The sequence below is a fragment of the Oncorhynchus masou genome, unplaced genomic scaffold (genome assembly GCF_036934945.1).
Source record: "Oncorhynchus masou masou isolate Uvic2021 unplaced genomic scaffold, UVic_Omas_1.1 unplaced_scaffold_1047, whole genome shotgun sequence".
Classification (NCBI taxonomy): Eukaryota; Metazoa; Chordata; class Actinopteri; order Salmoniformes; family Salmonidae; genus Oncorhynchus; species Oncorhynchus masou.
In genome coordinates, this window is record NW_027000173.1 from 86462 (window position 1) to 103336 (window position 16875).

Below are 16875 nucleotides of genomic sequence, written 5' to 3' on the forward strand. Positions count from 1 at the left end.
GGTGTTCAACCTTCCCAAGTTCTCTCACGTCACCCCGCTCCTCCGCTCTCTCCACTGGCTTCCAGTTGAAGCTCGCATCCGCTACAAGACCATGGTGCTTGCCTACGGAGCTGTGAGGGGAACGGCACCGCAGTACCTCCAGGCTCTGATCAGGCCCTACACCCAAGCAAGGGCACTGCGTTCATCCTCCTCTGGCCTGCTCGCCTCCCTGCCATTGAGGAAGTACAGTTCCCGCTCAGCCCAGTCAAAACTGTTCGCTGCTCTGGCCCCCCAATGGTGGAACAAACTCCCTCACGACGCCAGGACAGCGGAGTCAATCACCACCTTCCGGAGACACCTGAAACCCCACCTCTTCAAGGAATACCTAGGATAGGATAAGTAATCCTTCTCACCCCCCCCCCCTTAATGACTTAGATGCACTATTGTAAAGTGGCTGTTCCACTGGATGTCAGAAGGTGAATTCACCAATTTGTAAGTCGCTCTGGATAAGAGCGTCTGCTAAATGTCTTAAATGTAAATGTAAATGTAACTCTCTCACTGGTGTCTAGTGCCACCTTGTGGTGAGATTATATACTACACACTGAATATGGTCTTCAGTGAGCATCTATGAAAAGGGATCATCATGTTGCTAAAAACCAACAATCAAATATGACTTTAAAATAGTGTTTCTGCTGCATGAATGTGGACATATAGTGTAATTAGTTGTGCTGTGTTTGCGTGTTATCAACCTAGCAGAGTACAATAGGAGATGAGGTGAAAAGAGCGAGATACAGAGTTGTCTGTAAACCACAGCTCTGCCTTTTAATTATGGAAAACAATGGTTTTAAAATGACATTATCTTCGGTTATGTCTAACTTCATTTTTCAGTCGTGTGAGTTATAAAGGCATTTGTACAGTGACAATATGCTACCAAACAATCCAAACCATATACTGAGAGACGGCAATCATTTTCCCTTTAGTGTTTAATTCATCATTAAAAACAGTGTGTCCCGAGGAGACTTCAGCACAGATGTTCTAGGCCTCAGCACAGATGTTCTCCTAGGCCTCGGGGACCAGAGGAGACTTCAGCACAATGTTCTCCTAGGCCTCGGGGACCAGAGGAGACTTCAGAACAGATGTTCTCCTAGGCCTCGAGGACCAGAGGAGACTTCAGCACAGATGTTCTCCTAGTCCTCGGGGTGTGTGTGTGTCTGCTCGTACACATCTGTGTGTGTACACATTTGTTCCTGTTTTTGCTACAAATCAAATTGTTCAGCGTTGGGACAATAAAGTTTTTACGAAGAGGAATGTGTACTTCTGTACCTGCACTCTATTCTATGAGACAGAGGGATCAGGGACTGGACAGACCAGCAGAGTGAGTCTGGATGGATGGATTCTGCTCCTCCATGCAGTGAGAGACCAGCATGATGACTAACTCCATCCATAGCTACTGTTGGTGTTGTTATTGAGTCAGTTGGACTAGCTCCATCCATAGCTACTGTTGCTACTGTTGTTGTTATTGAGTCAGTTGGACTAGCTCCATCCATAGCTACTGTTGGTGTTGTTATTGAGTCAGTTGGACTAGCTCCATCCATAGCTACTGTTGGTGTTGTTATTGAGTCCGTTGGACTAGCTCCATCCATAGCTACTGTTGGTGTTGTTATTGAGTCCGTTGGACTAGCTCCATCCATAGCTACTGTTGGTGTTGTTATTGAGTCCGTTGGACTAGCTCCATCCATAGCTACTGTTGGTGTTGTTATTGAGTCAGTTGGACTAGCTCCATCCATAGCTACTGTTGCTACTGTTGTTGTTATTGAGTCAGTTGGACTAGCTCCATCCATAGCTACTGTTGCTACTGTTGTTGTTATTGAGTCAGTTGGACTAGCTCCATCCATAGCTACTGTTGCTACTGTTGTTGTTATTGAGTCAGTTGGACTAGCTCCATCCATAGCTACTGTTGCTACTGTTGGTGTTATTGAGTCAGTTGGACTAGCTCCATCCATAGCTACTGTTGCTACTGTTGTTGTTATTGAGTCAGTTGGACTAGCTCCATCCATAGCTACTGTTGATGTTGTTGAGTCAGTTGGACTAGCTCCATCCATAGCTACTGTTGCTACTGTTGTTGTTATTGAGTCAGTTGGACTAGCTCCATCCATAACTACTGTTGGTGTTGTTATTGAGTCAGTTGGACTAGCTCCATCCATAGCTACTGTTGCTACTGTTGTTGTTATTGAGTCAGTTGGACTAGCTCCATCCATAGCTACTGTTGCTACTGTTGTTGTTATTGAGTCAGTTGGACTAGCTCCATCCATAGCTACTGTTGGTGTTGTTATTGAGTCAGTTGGACTAGCTCCATCCATAGCTACTGTTGCTACTGTTGGTGTTATTGAGTCAGTTGGACTAGCTCCATCCATAGCTACTGTTGCTACTGTTGTTGTTATTGAGTCAGTTGGACTAGCTCCATCCATAGCTACTGTTGATGTTGTTGAGTCAGTTGGACTAGCTCCATCCATAGCTACTGTTGCTACTGTTGTTGTTATTGAGTCAGTTGGACTAGCTCCATCCATAACTACTGTTGCTACTGTTGTTGTTATTGAGTCAGTTGGACTAGCTCCATCCATAGCTACTGTTGATGTTGTTGAGTCAGTTGGACTAGCTCCATCCATAGCTACTGTTGCTACTGTTGTTGTTATTGAGTCAGTTGGACTAGCTCCATCCATAACTACTGTTGGTGTTGTTATTGAGTCAGTTGGACTAGCTCCATCCATAGCTACTGTTGGTGTTGTTATTGAGTCAGTTGGACTAGCTCCATCCATAGCTACTGTTGCTACTGTTGTTGTTATTGAGTCAGTTGGACTAGCTCCATCCATAGCTACTGTTGGTGTTGTTATTGAGTCAGTTGGACTAGCTCCATCCATAGCTACTGTTGCTACTGTTGGTGTTATTGAGTCAGTTGGACTAGCTCCATCCATAGCTACTGTTGCTACTGTTGTTGTTATTGAGTCAGTTGGACTAGCTCCATCCATAGCTACTGTTGATGTTGTTGAGTCAGTTGGACTAGCTCCATCCATAGCTACTGTTGCTACTGTTGTTGTTATTGAGTCAGTTGGACTAGCTCCATCCATAACTACTGTTGCTACTGTTGTTGTTGAGTCAGTTGGACTAACTCCATCCACAGCTACTGTTGTTGAGTCAGTTGGACTAACTCCATCCACAGCTACTGTTGGTATTGTTGTTGTTGAGTCAGTTGGACTAGCTCCATCCACAGCTACTGTTGGTATTGTTGTTGTTGAGTCAGTTGGACTAGATCCATCCACAGCTGCTACTGTTATAGAGTCAGTTGGACTAGCTCCATCCACAGCTACTGTTGGTATTGTTGTTGTTGAGTCAGTTGGACTAGCTCCATCCACAGCTACTGTTGGTATTGTTGTTGTTGAGTCAGTTGGACTAACTCCATCCACAGCTACTGTTGTTGTTGAGTCAGTTGGACTAGCTCCATCCACAGCTACTGTTCTGTTGATATTGTTGTTGTTGAGTCAGTTGGATTAACTCCATCCACAGCTACTGTTATTGATGTTGAGTCAGTTGGACTAACTCCATCCACAGCTACTGTTATTGATGTTGAGTCAGTTGGACAAACTCCATCCACAGCTGCTGTTGATGTTGTTGAGTCAGTTGGACTAACTCCATCCACAGCTACTGTTGTTGTTGAGTCAGTTGGACTAGCTCCATCCACAGCTACTGTTGATGTTGTTGAGTCAGTTGGACTAACTCCATCCACAGCTGCTACTGTTATTGAGTCAGTTGGACTAGCTACATCCACAGCTGCTACTGTTGTTATTGAGTCAGTTGGACTAACTCCATCCACAGCTACTGTTGTTGTTATTGAGTCAGTTGGACTAACTCCATCCACAGCTGCTACTGTTATTGAGTCAGTTGGACTAACTCCATCCACAGCTGCTACTGTTGTTGTTGTTGAGTCAGTTGGACTAACTCCATCCACAGCTGCTACTGTTGTTGAGTCAGTTGGACTAGCTCCATCCACAGCTACTGTTGGTATTGTTGTTGTTGAGTCAGTTGGACTAGCTCCATCCACAGCTACTGTTGGTATTGTTGTTGTTGAGTCAGTTGGACTAACTCCATCCACAGCTACTGTTGATATTGTTGTTGTTGAGTCAGTTGGATTAACTCCATCCACAGCTACTGTTATTGATGTTGAGTCAGTTGGACTAACTCCATCCACAGCTACTGTTATTGATGTTGAGTCAGTTGGACTAACTCCATCCACAGCTGCTGTTGATGTTGTTGAGTCAGTTGGACTAACTCCATCCACAGCTGCTACTGTTATTGATTCAGTTGGACTAGCTACATCCACAGCTGCTACTGTTGTTATTGAGTCAGTTGGACTAACTCCATCCACAGCTACTGTTGTTGTTGTTGAGTCAGTTGGACTAACTCCCTCCACAGCTGCTACTGTTGTTGAGTCAGTTGGACTAACTCCATCCACAGCTGCTACTGTTATTGAGTCAGTTGGACTAACTCCATCCACAGCTGCTACTGTAATTGAGTCAGTTGGACTAACTCCATCCACAGCTACTGTTGATATTGAGTCAGTTGGACTAACTCCATCCACAGATGCTACTGTTGATATTGAGTCAGTTGGATTAACTCCATCCACAGCTGCTACTGTTATTGAGTCAGTTGGACTAACTCCATCCACAGCTGCTACTGTTATTGAGTCAGTTGGACTAACTCCATCCACAGATGCTACTGTTGATATTGAGTCAGTTGGACTAACTCCATCCACAGCTGCTACTGTTATTGAGTCAGTTGGACTAACTCCATCCACAGCTGCTACTGTTATTGAGTCAGTTGGACTAACTCCATCCACAGCTGCTACTGTAATTGAGTCAGTTGGACTAACTCCATCCACAGCTACTGTTGATTTTGAGTCAGTTGGACTAACTCCAGCTACTGTTGTTATTGTTGAGTCTTGTCTCTACGCTGCCAGCATCTCTCTGTTCTCCTTGTTCCTTGCTGGTCTTCTCTCTTGAGAACAAAGAAACCATGGTCAGGGACTGTATCTACAATGTGTCTCAGAGTAAGAGTGCTGATCTAGGATCAGGTCCCCCTGTCCATATAATCCTATTAATAAATTACCTAAAAAGCCCAAACTGTTCCTAGATCAGCTTTTACTGTGAGACTGTCAATACTTACCACCACAATGATTGAGGTAATGTAACAGGGTAGACAGTACAACTACCACCATAATGATTGAGGTAATGTAACAGGGTAGACAGTACTACTACCATCATAATGATTGAGGTAATGTAACAGGGTAGACAGTACTACTACCATCATAATGATTGAGGTAATGTAACAGGGTAGACAGTACTACTACTACCATCATAATGATTGAGGTAATGTAACAGGGTAGACAGTACTACTACTACCATCATAATGATTGAGGTAATGTAACAGGGTAGACAGTACTACTACTACCATCATAATGATTGAGGTAATGTAACAGGGTAGACAGTACTACTACTACCATCATAATGATTGAGGTAATGTAACAGGGTAGACAGTACTACTACTACCATCATAATGATTGAGGTAATGTAACAGGGTAGACAGTACTACTACTACCATCATAATGATTGAGGGTAGACAGTACTACTACTACCACCATAATGATTGAGGTAATGTAACAGGGTAGACAGTACTACTACTACCATCATAATGATTGAGGTAATGTAACAGGGTAGACAGTACTACTACTACCATCATAATGATTGAGGTAATGTAACAGGGTAGACAGTACTACTACTACCATCATAATGATTGAGGTAATGTAACAGGGTAGACAGTACTACTACTACCATCATAATGATTGAGGTAATGTAACAGGGTAGACAGTACCGTTACCTGGCTCTGTCTCAGCTGGTTCTGGGACCTCTGGTAGAGGCTCAGTGGGGACCTCTGGAAGTTCTACATCTTCTCCCTGCAGCAGTAGAGGGAGACAATGGTTACACAGGTTAAACAGGACTTGATCAGGTCAACCAGTTAAGTGCAATTAACTACCAGGTGGAAAAGAAAACCAGAAGTGTTTTGGTCCTCCATGGCAGGTGTTGTTTCACCACTTTCTTCCTCCTGGTATTATACCCAGAGGAGACTGATGTAGATCAGTATGATACACACCTGAGTGATAGCCTCCAGCTCAGATAACAGCCAGAGGAGACTGATGTAGCTCAGTATGATACACACCTGAGTGATAGCCTCCAGCTCAGATAACAGCCAGAGGAGACTGATGTAGCTCAGTATGATACACACCTGAGTGATAGCCTCCAGCTCAGATAACAGCCAGAGGAGACTGATGTAGCTCAGTATGATACACACCTGAGTGATAGCCTCCAGCTCAGATAACAGCCAGAGGAGACTGATGTAGCTCAGTATGATACACACCTGAGTGATAGCCTCCAGCTCAGATAACAGCCAGAGGAGACTGATGTAGATCAGTATGATACACACCTGAGTGATAGCCTCCAGCTCAGATAACAGCCAGAGGAGACTGATGTAGCTCAGTATGATACACACCTGAGTGATAGCCTCCAGCTCAGATAGCAGCCAGAGGAGACTGATGTAGATCAGTATGATACACACCTGAGTGATAGCCTCCAGCTCAGATAACAGCCAGAGGAGACTGATGTAGATCAGTATGATACACACCTGAGTGATAGCCTCCAGCTCAGATAACAGCCAGAGGAGACTGATGTAGCTCAGTATGATACACACCTGAGTGATAGCCTCCAGCTCAGATAGCAGCCAGAGGAGACTGATGTAGATCAGTATGATACACACCTGAGTGATAGCCTCCAGCTCAGATAACAGCCAGAGGAGACTGATGTAGATCAGTATGATACACACCTGAGTGATAGCCTCCAGCTCAGATAGCAGCCAGAGGAGACTGATGTAGCTCAGTATGATACACACCTGAGTGATAGCCTCCAGCTCAGATAACAGCCAGAGGAGACTGATGTAGATCAGTATGATACACACCTGAGTGATAGCCTCCAGCTCAGATAACAGCCAGAGGAGACTGATGTAGCTCAGTATGATACACACCTGAGTGATCGCCTCCAGCTCAGATAACAGCCAGAGGAGACTGATGTAGATCAGTATGATACACACCTGAGTGATAGCCTCCAGCTCAGATAACAGCCAGAGGAGACTGATGTAGATCAGTATGATACACACCTGAGTGATAGCCTCCAGCTCAGATAGCAGCCAGAGGAGACTGATGTAGATCAGTATGATACACACCTGAGTGATAGCCTCCAGCTCAGATAACAGCCAGAGGAGACTGATGTAGCTCAGTATGATACACACCTGAGTGATAGCCTCCAGCTCAGATAGCAGCCAGAGGAGACTGATGTAGCTCAGTATGATACACACCTGAGTGATAGCCTCCAGCTCAGATAACAGCCAGAGGAGACTGATGTAGCTCAGTATGATACACACCTGAGTGATAGCCTCCAGCTCAGATAACAGCCAGAGGAGACTGATGTAGATCAGTATGATACACACCTGAGTGATAGCCTCCAGCTCAGATAACAGCCAGAGGAGACTGATGTAGCTCAGTATGATACACACCTGAGTGATAGCCTCCAGCTCAGATAGCAGCCAGAGGAGACTGATGTAGATCAGTATGATACACACCTGAGTGATAGCCTCCAGCTCAGATAACAGCCAGAGGAGACTGATGTAGATCAGTATGATACACACCTGAGTGATAGCCTCCAGCTCAGATAACAGCCAGAGGAGACTGATGTAGCTCAGTATGATACACACCTGAGTGATAGCCTCCAGCTCAGATAGCAGCCAGAGGAGACTGATGTAGCTCAGTATGATACACACCTGAGTGATAGCCTCCAGCTCAGATAACAGCCAGAGGAGACTGATGTAGCTCAGTATGATACACACCTGAGTGATAGCCTCCAGCTCAGATAACAGCCAGAGGAGACTGATGTAGCTCAGTATGATACACACCTGAGTGATAGCCTCCAGCTCAGATAACAGCCAGAGGAGACTGATGTAGCTCAGTATGATACACACCTGAGTGATAGCCTCCAGCTCAGATAACAGCCAGAGGAGACTGATGTAGATCAGTATGATACACACCTGAGTGATAGCCTCCAGCTCAGATAGCAGCCAGAGGAGACTGATGTAGATCAGTATGATACACACCTGAGTGATAGCCTCCAGCTCAGATAGCAGCCAGAGGAGACTGATGTAGCTCAGTATGATACACACCTGAGTGATAGCCTCCAGCTCAGATAACAGCCAGAGGAGACTGATGTAGCTCAGTATGATACACACCTGAGTGATAGCCTCCAGCTCAGATAACAGCCAGAGGAGACTGATGTAGCTCAGTATGATACACACCTGAGTGATAGCCTCCAGCTCAGATAACAGCCAGAGGAGACTGATGTAGATCAGTATGATACACACCTGAGTGATAGCCTCCAGCTCAGATAACAGCCAGAGGAGACTGATGTAGCTCAGTATGATACACACCTGAGTGATCGCCTCCAGCTCAGATAACAGCCAGAGGAGACTGATGTAGATCAGTATGATACACACCTGAGTGATAGCCTCCAGCTCAGATAACAGCCAGAGGAGACTGATGTAGATCAGTATGATGCACACCTGAGTGATAGCCTCCAGCTCAGATAGCAGCCAGAGGAGACTGATGTAGATCAGTATGATACACACCTGAGTGATAGCCTCCAGCTCAGATAACAGCCAGAGGAGACTGATGTAGCTCAGTATGATACACACCTGAGTGATAGCCTCCAGCTCAGATAGCAGCCAGAGGAGACTGATGTAGCTCAGTATGATACACACCTGAGTGATAGCCTCCAGCTCAGATAACAGCCAGAGGAGACTGATGTAGCTCAGTATGATACACACCTGAGTGATAGCCTCCAGCTCAGATAACAGCCAGAGGAGACTGATGTAGATCAGTATGATACACACCTGAGTGATAGCCTCCAGCTCAGATAACAGCCAGAGGAGACTGATGTAGATCAGTATGATACACACCTGAGTGATAGCCTCCAGCTCAGATAACAGCCAGAGGAGACTGATGTAGATCAGTATGATACACACCTGAGTGATAGCCTCCAGCTCAGATAGCAGCCAGAGGAGACTGATGTAGATCAGTATGATACACACCTGAGTGATAGCCTCCAGCTCAGATAGCAGCCAGAGGAGACTGATGTAGATCAGTATGATACACACCTGAGTGATAGCCTCCAGCTCAGATAACAGCCAGAGGAGACTGATGTAGATCAGTATGATACACACCTGAGTGATAGCCTCCAGCTCAGATAGCAGCCAGAGGAGACTGATGTAGATCAGTATGATACACACCTGAGTGATAGCCTCCAGCTCAGATAACAGCCAGAGGAGACTGATGTAGATCAGTATGATACACACCTGAGTGATAGCCTCCAGCTCAGATAACAGCCAGAGGAGACTGATGTAGATCAGTATGATACACACCTGAGTGATAGCCTCCAGCTCAGATAACAGCCAGAGGAGACTGATGTAGATCAGTATGATACACACCTGAGTGATCGCCTCCAGCTCAGATAACAGCCAGAGGAGACTGATGTAGATCAGTATGATACACACCTGAGTGATAGCCTCCAGCTCAGATAACAGCCAGAGGAGACTGATGTAGATCAGTATGATACACACCTGAGTGATAGCCTCCAGCTCAGATAGCAGCCAGAGGAGACTGATGTAGATCAGTATGATACACACCTGAGTGATAGCCTCCAGCTCAGATAACAGCCAGAGGAGACTGATGTAGATCAGTATGATACACACCTGAGTGATAGCCTCCAGCTCAGATAACAGCCAGAGGAGACTGATGTAGATCAGTATGATACACACCTGAGTGATAGCCTCCAGCTCAGATAACAGCCAGAGGAGACTGATGTAGCTCAGTATGATACACACCTGAGTGATAGCCTCCAGCTCAGATAGCAGCCAGAGGAGACTGATGTAGATCAGTATGATACACACCTGAGTGATAGCCTCCAGCTCAGATAACAGCCAGAGGAGACTGATGTAGATCAGTATGATACACACCTGAGTGATAGCCTCCAGCTCAGATAACAGCCAGAGGAGACTGATGTAGATCAGTATGATACACACCTGAGTGATAGCCTCCAGCTCAGATAACAGCCAGAGGAGACTGATGTAGATCAGTATGATACACACCTGAGTGATAGCCTCCAGCTCAGATAACAGCCAGAGGAGACTGATGTAGATCAGTATGATACACACCTGAGTGATAGCCTCCAGCTCAGATAACAGCCAGAGGAGACTGATGTAGATCAGTATGATACACACCTGAGTGATAGCCTCCAGCTCAGATAACAGCCAGAGGAGACTGATGTAGATCAGTATGATACACACCTGAGTGATAGCCTCCAGCTCAGATAACAGCCAGAGGAGACTGATGTAGATCAGTATGATACACACCTGAGTGATCGCCTCCAGCTCAGATAACAGCCAGAGGAGACTGATGTAGATCAGTATGATACACACCTGAGTGATAGCCTCCAGCTCAGATAACAGCCAGAGGAGACTGATGTAGATCAGTATGATACACACCTGAGTGATAGCCTCCAGCTCAGATAACAGCCAGAGGAGACTGATGTAGATCAGTATGATACACACCTGAGTGATCGCCTCCAGCTCAGATAGCAGCCAGAGGAGACTGATGTAGATCAGTATGATACACACCTGAGTGATCGCCTCCAGCTCAGATAGCAGCCAGAGGAGACTGATGTAGATCAGTATGATACACACCTGAGTGATAGCCTCCAGCTCAGATAACAGCCAGAGGAGACTGATGTAGATCAGTATGATACACACCTGAGTGATCGCCTCCAGCTCAGATAGCAGCCAGAGGAGACTGATGTAGATCAGTATGATACACACCTGAGTGATCGCCTCCAGCTCAGATAGCAGCCAGAGGAGACTGATGTAGATCAGTATGATACACACCTGAGTGATAGCCTCCAGCTCAGATAACAGCCAGAGGAGACTGATGTAGCTCAGTATGATACACACCTGAGTGATAGCCTCCAGCTCAGATAGCACAGCATCCTCATCCTCCTGAGTCAGGGAGCCTGAGAGCAGCTCATCTATTTGCTGTAGGATCAACCAGAGCAGAGCATGTCAGCTGGGCAGCAACACACACTACACTGAAGACTGAAGTACTTGGGATGGATGAAGAGTTAGGACTGTAAAAAGGGGTATATCAAATTGATTGATGACACCATGGGAACAGAGAAACTCACCCTCTGGTATTCTATAGCATCCTGGGTCTCATCCATGATCCTCTCCACGTCCTCTAGTGACATGGCCTGAGAGGACGAGACAGGGACAATGTCAAGTTAGGAGAAAGTCTTTTAGTTTACTTATTCTCTGTGTCTCTGTGTCTGTGTGTGTGTGTGTGTGTGTGTCTGTGTGCGTGAGAGAGCGAGATTAAACATTTTCTCTCTGAGCAGGTTGTGGCCAGACAGCCAGCCAGACAGCCAGCCAGACAGACAGCCAGCCAGCCAGCCAGACAGACAGCCAGCGTAACCCAGGATACGGAGCAGCAGTCACACCACTAGGCTCGCTGTAGTCAGGGATTTGGAACCTAATCCTTTAATCTTCAAACAATGTGCACAGTGACGCTAGCTAACACACCGTCTGTTTTTCTGGGGTGCAGATCACACAAAAGGTTACATGCCAGTGGAAGGTTTATTTATTAACACTTAGGACACTGAGCTGAATGTCTTACACCTGTGTGAGTGTGTGTGCATGCCTAACCACACGTGAGTGTGAGACTGTGAATGTGTGCTTAGTCTGTCATGTGACTCACTTGTATTCTGAGGAAGAGCAGATTCCCCCCCATAGAAAACCCCGGACTAAGAAGCGAACCATAACCTACCTCATGCATACTCTTCAGACAGTCATTTCCAACCTTCAGCCCCTCAATGACTTTCATCTCGATCTGGACAAACTCAATGTCTTGAACCTGTGAAAACATTTACACTACATGTTAAGATAGGAGAACCCAGCACGGAACCTGTAAAAACACATCAGTACATTAAGATAGGAGAACCCAGCACTGAACCTGTAAAAACACAGCAGTACGTTAAGATAGGAGAACCCAGCACTGAACCCGTAAAAACACATCAGTACGTTAAGATAGGAGAACCCAGCACTGAACCTGTAAAAACACATCAGTACGTTAAGATAGGAGAACCCAGCACTGAACCCGTAAAAACACATCAGTACGTTAAGATAGGAGAACCCAGCACTGAACCCGTAAAAACACATCAGTACGTTAAGATAGGAGAACCCAGCACTGAACCTGTAAAAACACATCAGTACGTTAAGATAGGAGAACCCGGCACTGAACCTGTAAAAACACATCAGTACGCTAAGATAGGAGAACCCAGCACTGAACCTGTAAAAACACATCAGTATGCTAAGATAGGAGAACCCAGCACTGAACCTGTAAAAACACATCAGTATGCTAAGATAGGAGAACCCAGCACTGAACCCGTAAAAACACATCAGTATGCTAAGATAGGAGAACCCAGCACTGAACCTGTAAAAACACATCAGTATGCTAAGATAGGAGAACCCAGCACTGAACCTGTAAAAACACATCAGTACGTTAAGATAGGAGAACCCAGCACTGAACCTGTAAAAACACATCAGTATGCTAAGATAGGAGAACCCAGCACTGAACCTGTAAAAACACATCAGTACGTTAAGATAGGAGAACCCAGCACTGAACCCGTAAAAACACATCAGTATGTTAAGATAGGAGAACCCAGCACTGAACCTGTAAAAACACATCAGTATGCTAAGATAGGAGAACCCAGCACTGAACCTGTAAAAACACATCAGTACGTTAAGATAGGAGAACCCAGCACTGAACCCGTAAAAACACATCAGTACGTTAAGATAGGAGAACCCAGCACTGAACCTGTAAAAACACATCAGTATGTTAAGATAGGAGAACCCAGCACTGAACCCGTAAAAACACATCAGTATGTTAAGATAGGAGAACCCAGCACTGAACCCGTAAAAACACATCAGTACGTTAAGATACGAGAACCCAGCACTGAACCCGTAAAAACACATCAGTACGTGAAGTAAGATAGCGTTCACCATACAGAACATCCAAGATATACCCAGCCAGGAAACCTTTTAAAAGAGAGGTTGGCTGTGCAAAACATGACATCAATGTAGTTCCATTCTATAAAAGTCAATGAAACCACGGGACCCTAGAAGAGCCTCAGCCTCACCATGCGTTCCAGGTTTGATATCTGGTTCTCCGTCTTGTCTAGCAGTTGATCCTGATAACGCTTCTTCTTGAGAAGAACCAGTGCCTTGCTACGGAGTGGAAGAACAACACACGGCACAATGAACCAAGTCCTAACATAACAAGTGTTTATTTTGCTTATCATCAAGCAGCTCGTCATGTATTGATCAGATTCAGTCAGTCCACAATTCAAGAGATAGATTCTGGTGATATGCATGCATTGGTGATTTGACTAGACTTGATATATCTTAGTAGTCCCAGCTGTTTTCTAGTGTAATGGGACATCTAAGATGAATAACGTTCATATGCAGTTAAGTGGTTAACACAATGTATTCCACTTTTCCACTTTGTAATACACAGGATTGTATTGCAAGGTTGAATGTTATGGCCAGTTCTATGTGCTGATAGTGTGGGAGCCAGTTCTACGTGCAGATAGTGTGGGAGCCAGTTCTACGTGCAGATAGTGTGGGAGCCAGTTCTACGTGCTGATAGTGTGGGAGCCAGTTCTACGTGCTGATAGTGTGGGAGCCAGTTCTACGTGCTGGTAGTGTGGGAGCCAGTTCTACGTGCTGGTAGTGTGGGAGCCAGTTCTACGTGCTGAAAGTGTGGGAGCCAGTTCTACGTGCTGATAGTGTGGGAGCCAGTTCTACGTGCTGATAGTGTGGGAGACAGTTCTACGTGCTGATAGTGTGGGAGACAGTTCTACGTGCTGATAGTGTGGGAGCCAGTTCTACGTGCTGATAGTGTGGGAGCCAGTTCTACGTGCTGATAGTGTGGGAGACAGTTCTACGTGCTGATAGTGTGGGAGCCAGTTCTACGTGCTGATAGTGTGGGAGACAGTTCTACGTGCTGATAGTGTGGGAGACCGTCTGCAGACTGTGAGTCACTGACTTGTCTTTGGTCATGTGTTTAGAGAACATATGTGATTAGAAATGGATGCAAGGGCTCAGGAACGGCTCGTTATTTTGCTCTGCTTCTGTGCTGGAGGCGTCTCCCTGTTGCAACGTGTACTAATCCAATGACTTCATCAACAACTGTGCCGGTCATCATTTAACCTGGAAACATTACAACAAGACAGAACAAACACATCTGGGACCTGGCTATAGCCTAGATGATGCCTGAACAAGTGAAGTATCCAGTCTCACTCTTTCTTTCCATCCTTCAGCAGCTGCTTGGCCAGACTCCTCTCCTTCTCCAGCTGCAGGGTGACTCTCTTCTGGTAGTGCTTCAGTTTATCTCTCTGCTGTTTCAGTTGCTGGAGAGTTGAACATACACAACTGGATAATCAGACACAATACGTCTCAATACACTATTTTCTGAACATTGTTTACCATGTAGATAGCTAGTTACCTACAATATAATTCTGCCATGAAAATAGTTAGCTGGCTACAGTCCCTAGCTAGTTAGCTATAAATACCTGTCACACCCTGTCATTTGCAGGCTCAGACACTGCTGATGCGATCACAACTGGCTAATCTAATTTAGTTAGCTACTGTTGATCACTTTGAGACGTCACGTCGTTTTAACAACTGTGACTGTCCCATGATCGCGCCTGGGTGTTGATAACTAGCTAACGTTAGCTAGCAGGCATTGTTACCAAGTTAGTGTGTAGATCAGACAGCTAGCTAACGTTAATCCAGGCCAGCAAACTAACTAGCATCTCTACTATTGAAACAGGCTAGCAACAACAACTGACCAGAATCGCTCGGTCTTGTTCTGTAACTCGAGAAGGGCGACTCTTTCTCCCGAAAACGTTTCCCATAACGTAGCCACATCCCCGCCACGATCCTCTACTTTGATAAAAAAGCTATTTTTTCTTGGGGGAATATGTTTTTTGTTATTATGCTTACAAGTCGTTGTTCTTAGCTAACACATACTGGTAACATAATTCAAAGCCACATCCTGTTCGGGTTTAGTACGGCATCCGGGACGGCTCCGTTCATTCCAATGACGTCTGTAAACCCTGGATTGCGCATGCTATGTATCAGCCAATGAGAGCCTTTGAAACCACCTGTCGGCTATATTGTCATTCCCCAGTGGTGCAACCGATCAACCACCAATCGCTCCATTAAAAGGTGGAAAAACCTTCCGTAGGAGCAGTCCTCCATAGGAATTAATATAATTCTACAGTATTTCAATTCAATATTTCAAGGACAAAATTACATGTATTTAAGTATTTGTTTGTTTTAGTGGGGACACTTTCTAACTCTTATGTGTGTGAGTGCCTTGAAATATAGAATGCCGAGTGCCTTAACATCTATAATGCTGTGTGATTTACAATCTATAATGCTGTGTACCTTACAATCTATAATGCTGTGTACCTTACAATCTATAATGCTGTGTACCTTACAATCTATAATGCTGTGATCCTTACAATCTATAATGATGTGTACCTTAAAATCTAGTATGATGTGTACCTTAAAATCTATAATGCTGTGTACCTTACAATCTATGATGCTGTGTACCTTACAATCTATAATGCTGTCTACCTTACAATCTATAATGCTGTCTACCTTACAATCTAGTATGATGTGTACCTTAAAATCTAGTATGATGTGTGCCTTAACTATAACTGTGGTTCCTGCAAAAGCTTGTATCGGCTTCTAGTGGTTCCTGCTTTTCTATAAATAACAAGTAAAAAGCCTCCCCGAGCCGGCTCGGCTACCCCAAGAACATCAACCTGGTGGTGGGCTGGCTACCCCAATAACATCAACCTGGTGGTGAGCCGGCTACCCCAAGAACATCAACCTGGTGGTGAGCCGGCTACCCCAAGAACGTCAACCTGGTAGTGGGCCGGCACGGCTACCCCAAGAACATCAACCTGGTGGTGGGCCGGCTACCCCAAGAACATCAACCTGGTGGTGGGCCGGCTACCCAAAGAACACCAACCTGGTAGTGGGCCAGCTACCCCAAGAACATCAACCTGGTGGTGAGCCGGCTACCCCAATAACACCAACCTGGTAGTGGGCCGGCTACCCCAAGAACACCAACCTGGTAGTGGGCCGGCTCGGCTACCCCAATAACATCAACCTGGTAGTGGGCCGGCTACCCCAATAACATCAACCTGGTAGTGGGCCGGCTTGGGTACCCCAAGAACATCAACCTGGTGGTGAGCCGGCTACCCCAAGAACACCAACCTGGTAGTGGGCCGGCTCGGCTACCCCAATAACATCAACCTGGTAGTGGGCCGTCTACCCCAAGAACATCAACCTGGTGGTGAGCCGGCTCGGCTACCCCAAGAACATCAACCTGGTGGTGGGCCGGCTACCCCAAGAACACCAACCTGGTAGTGGTCCGGCTACCCCAAGAACATCAACCTGTTAGTGGGCCAGCTACCCCAAGAACACCAACCTGGTAGTGGGCCGGCTACCCCAAGAACACCAACCTGGTAGTGGGCCGGCTTGGGTACCCCAAGAACATCAACCTGGTAGTGGGCCGGCTACCCCAAGAACATCAACCTGGTAGTGGGCCAGCTACCCCAAGAACAT

The 16875-nt window shown here is 45.9% G+C and overlaps 1 protein-coding gene across 2 annotated transcripts; it reads right to left on the reverse strand.

Annotated features, from left to right (window-relative positions):
* Window positions 1-775: 775 nt before the first annotated feature.
* Window positions 776-15316, reverse strand: LOC135528843 (charged multivesicular body protein 6-like). Of its 2 annotated transcripts, none has more exons than XM_064957891.1 (8): window positions 15084-15316; window positions 14533-14642; window positions 13371-13458; window positions 11999-12085; window positions 11361-11426; window positions 11131-11211; window positions 5908-5983; window positions 776-5028 (listed from the first exon to the last, which is right to left on the reverse strand). In XM_064957891.1, the coding sequence occupies exons 1-8, from the start codon at window positions 15147-15149 to the stop codon at window positions 4979-4981; spliced, it is 624 nt and encodes a 207-aa protein (XP_064813963.1). In that variant the 5' UTR covers window positions 15150-15316; the 3' UTR covers window positions 776-4978. The 2 variants fall into 2 exon arrangements, with proteins under 2 accessions (XP_064813963.1, XP_064813962.1); XM_064957890.1 differs by having other exon boundaries at window positions 5902-5983.
* Between the last annotated feature and the right edge of the window lie 1559 nt (window positions 15317-16875).

Excerpts from the sequence above, each read along its gene's own strand:
- LOC135528843 (XM_064957890.1), bottom strand. The coding sequence starts at position 15,149 with ATGGGAAACGTTTTCGGGAGAAAGAGTCGCCCTTCTCGAGTTACAGAA. Across the intron at positions 11,212-11,360 it reads ATGCTATAGAATACCAGAGG|CAAATAGATGAGCTGCTCTC; the intron begins GTGAGTTTCTCT and ends TTGATCCTACAG. Across the intron at positions 5,984-11,130 it reads AGCTGGAGGCTATCACTCAG|GGAGAAGATGTAGAACTTCC; the intron begins GTGTGTATCATA and ends CTACTGCTGCAG.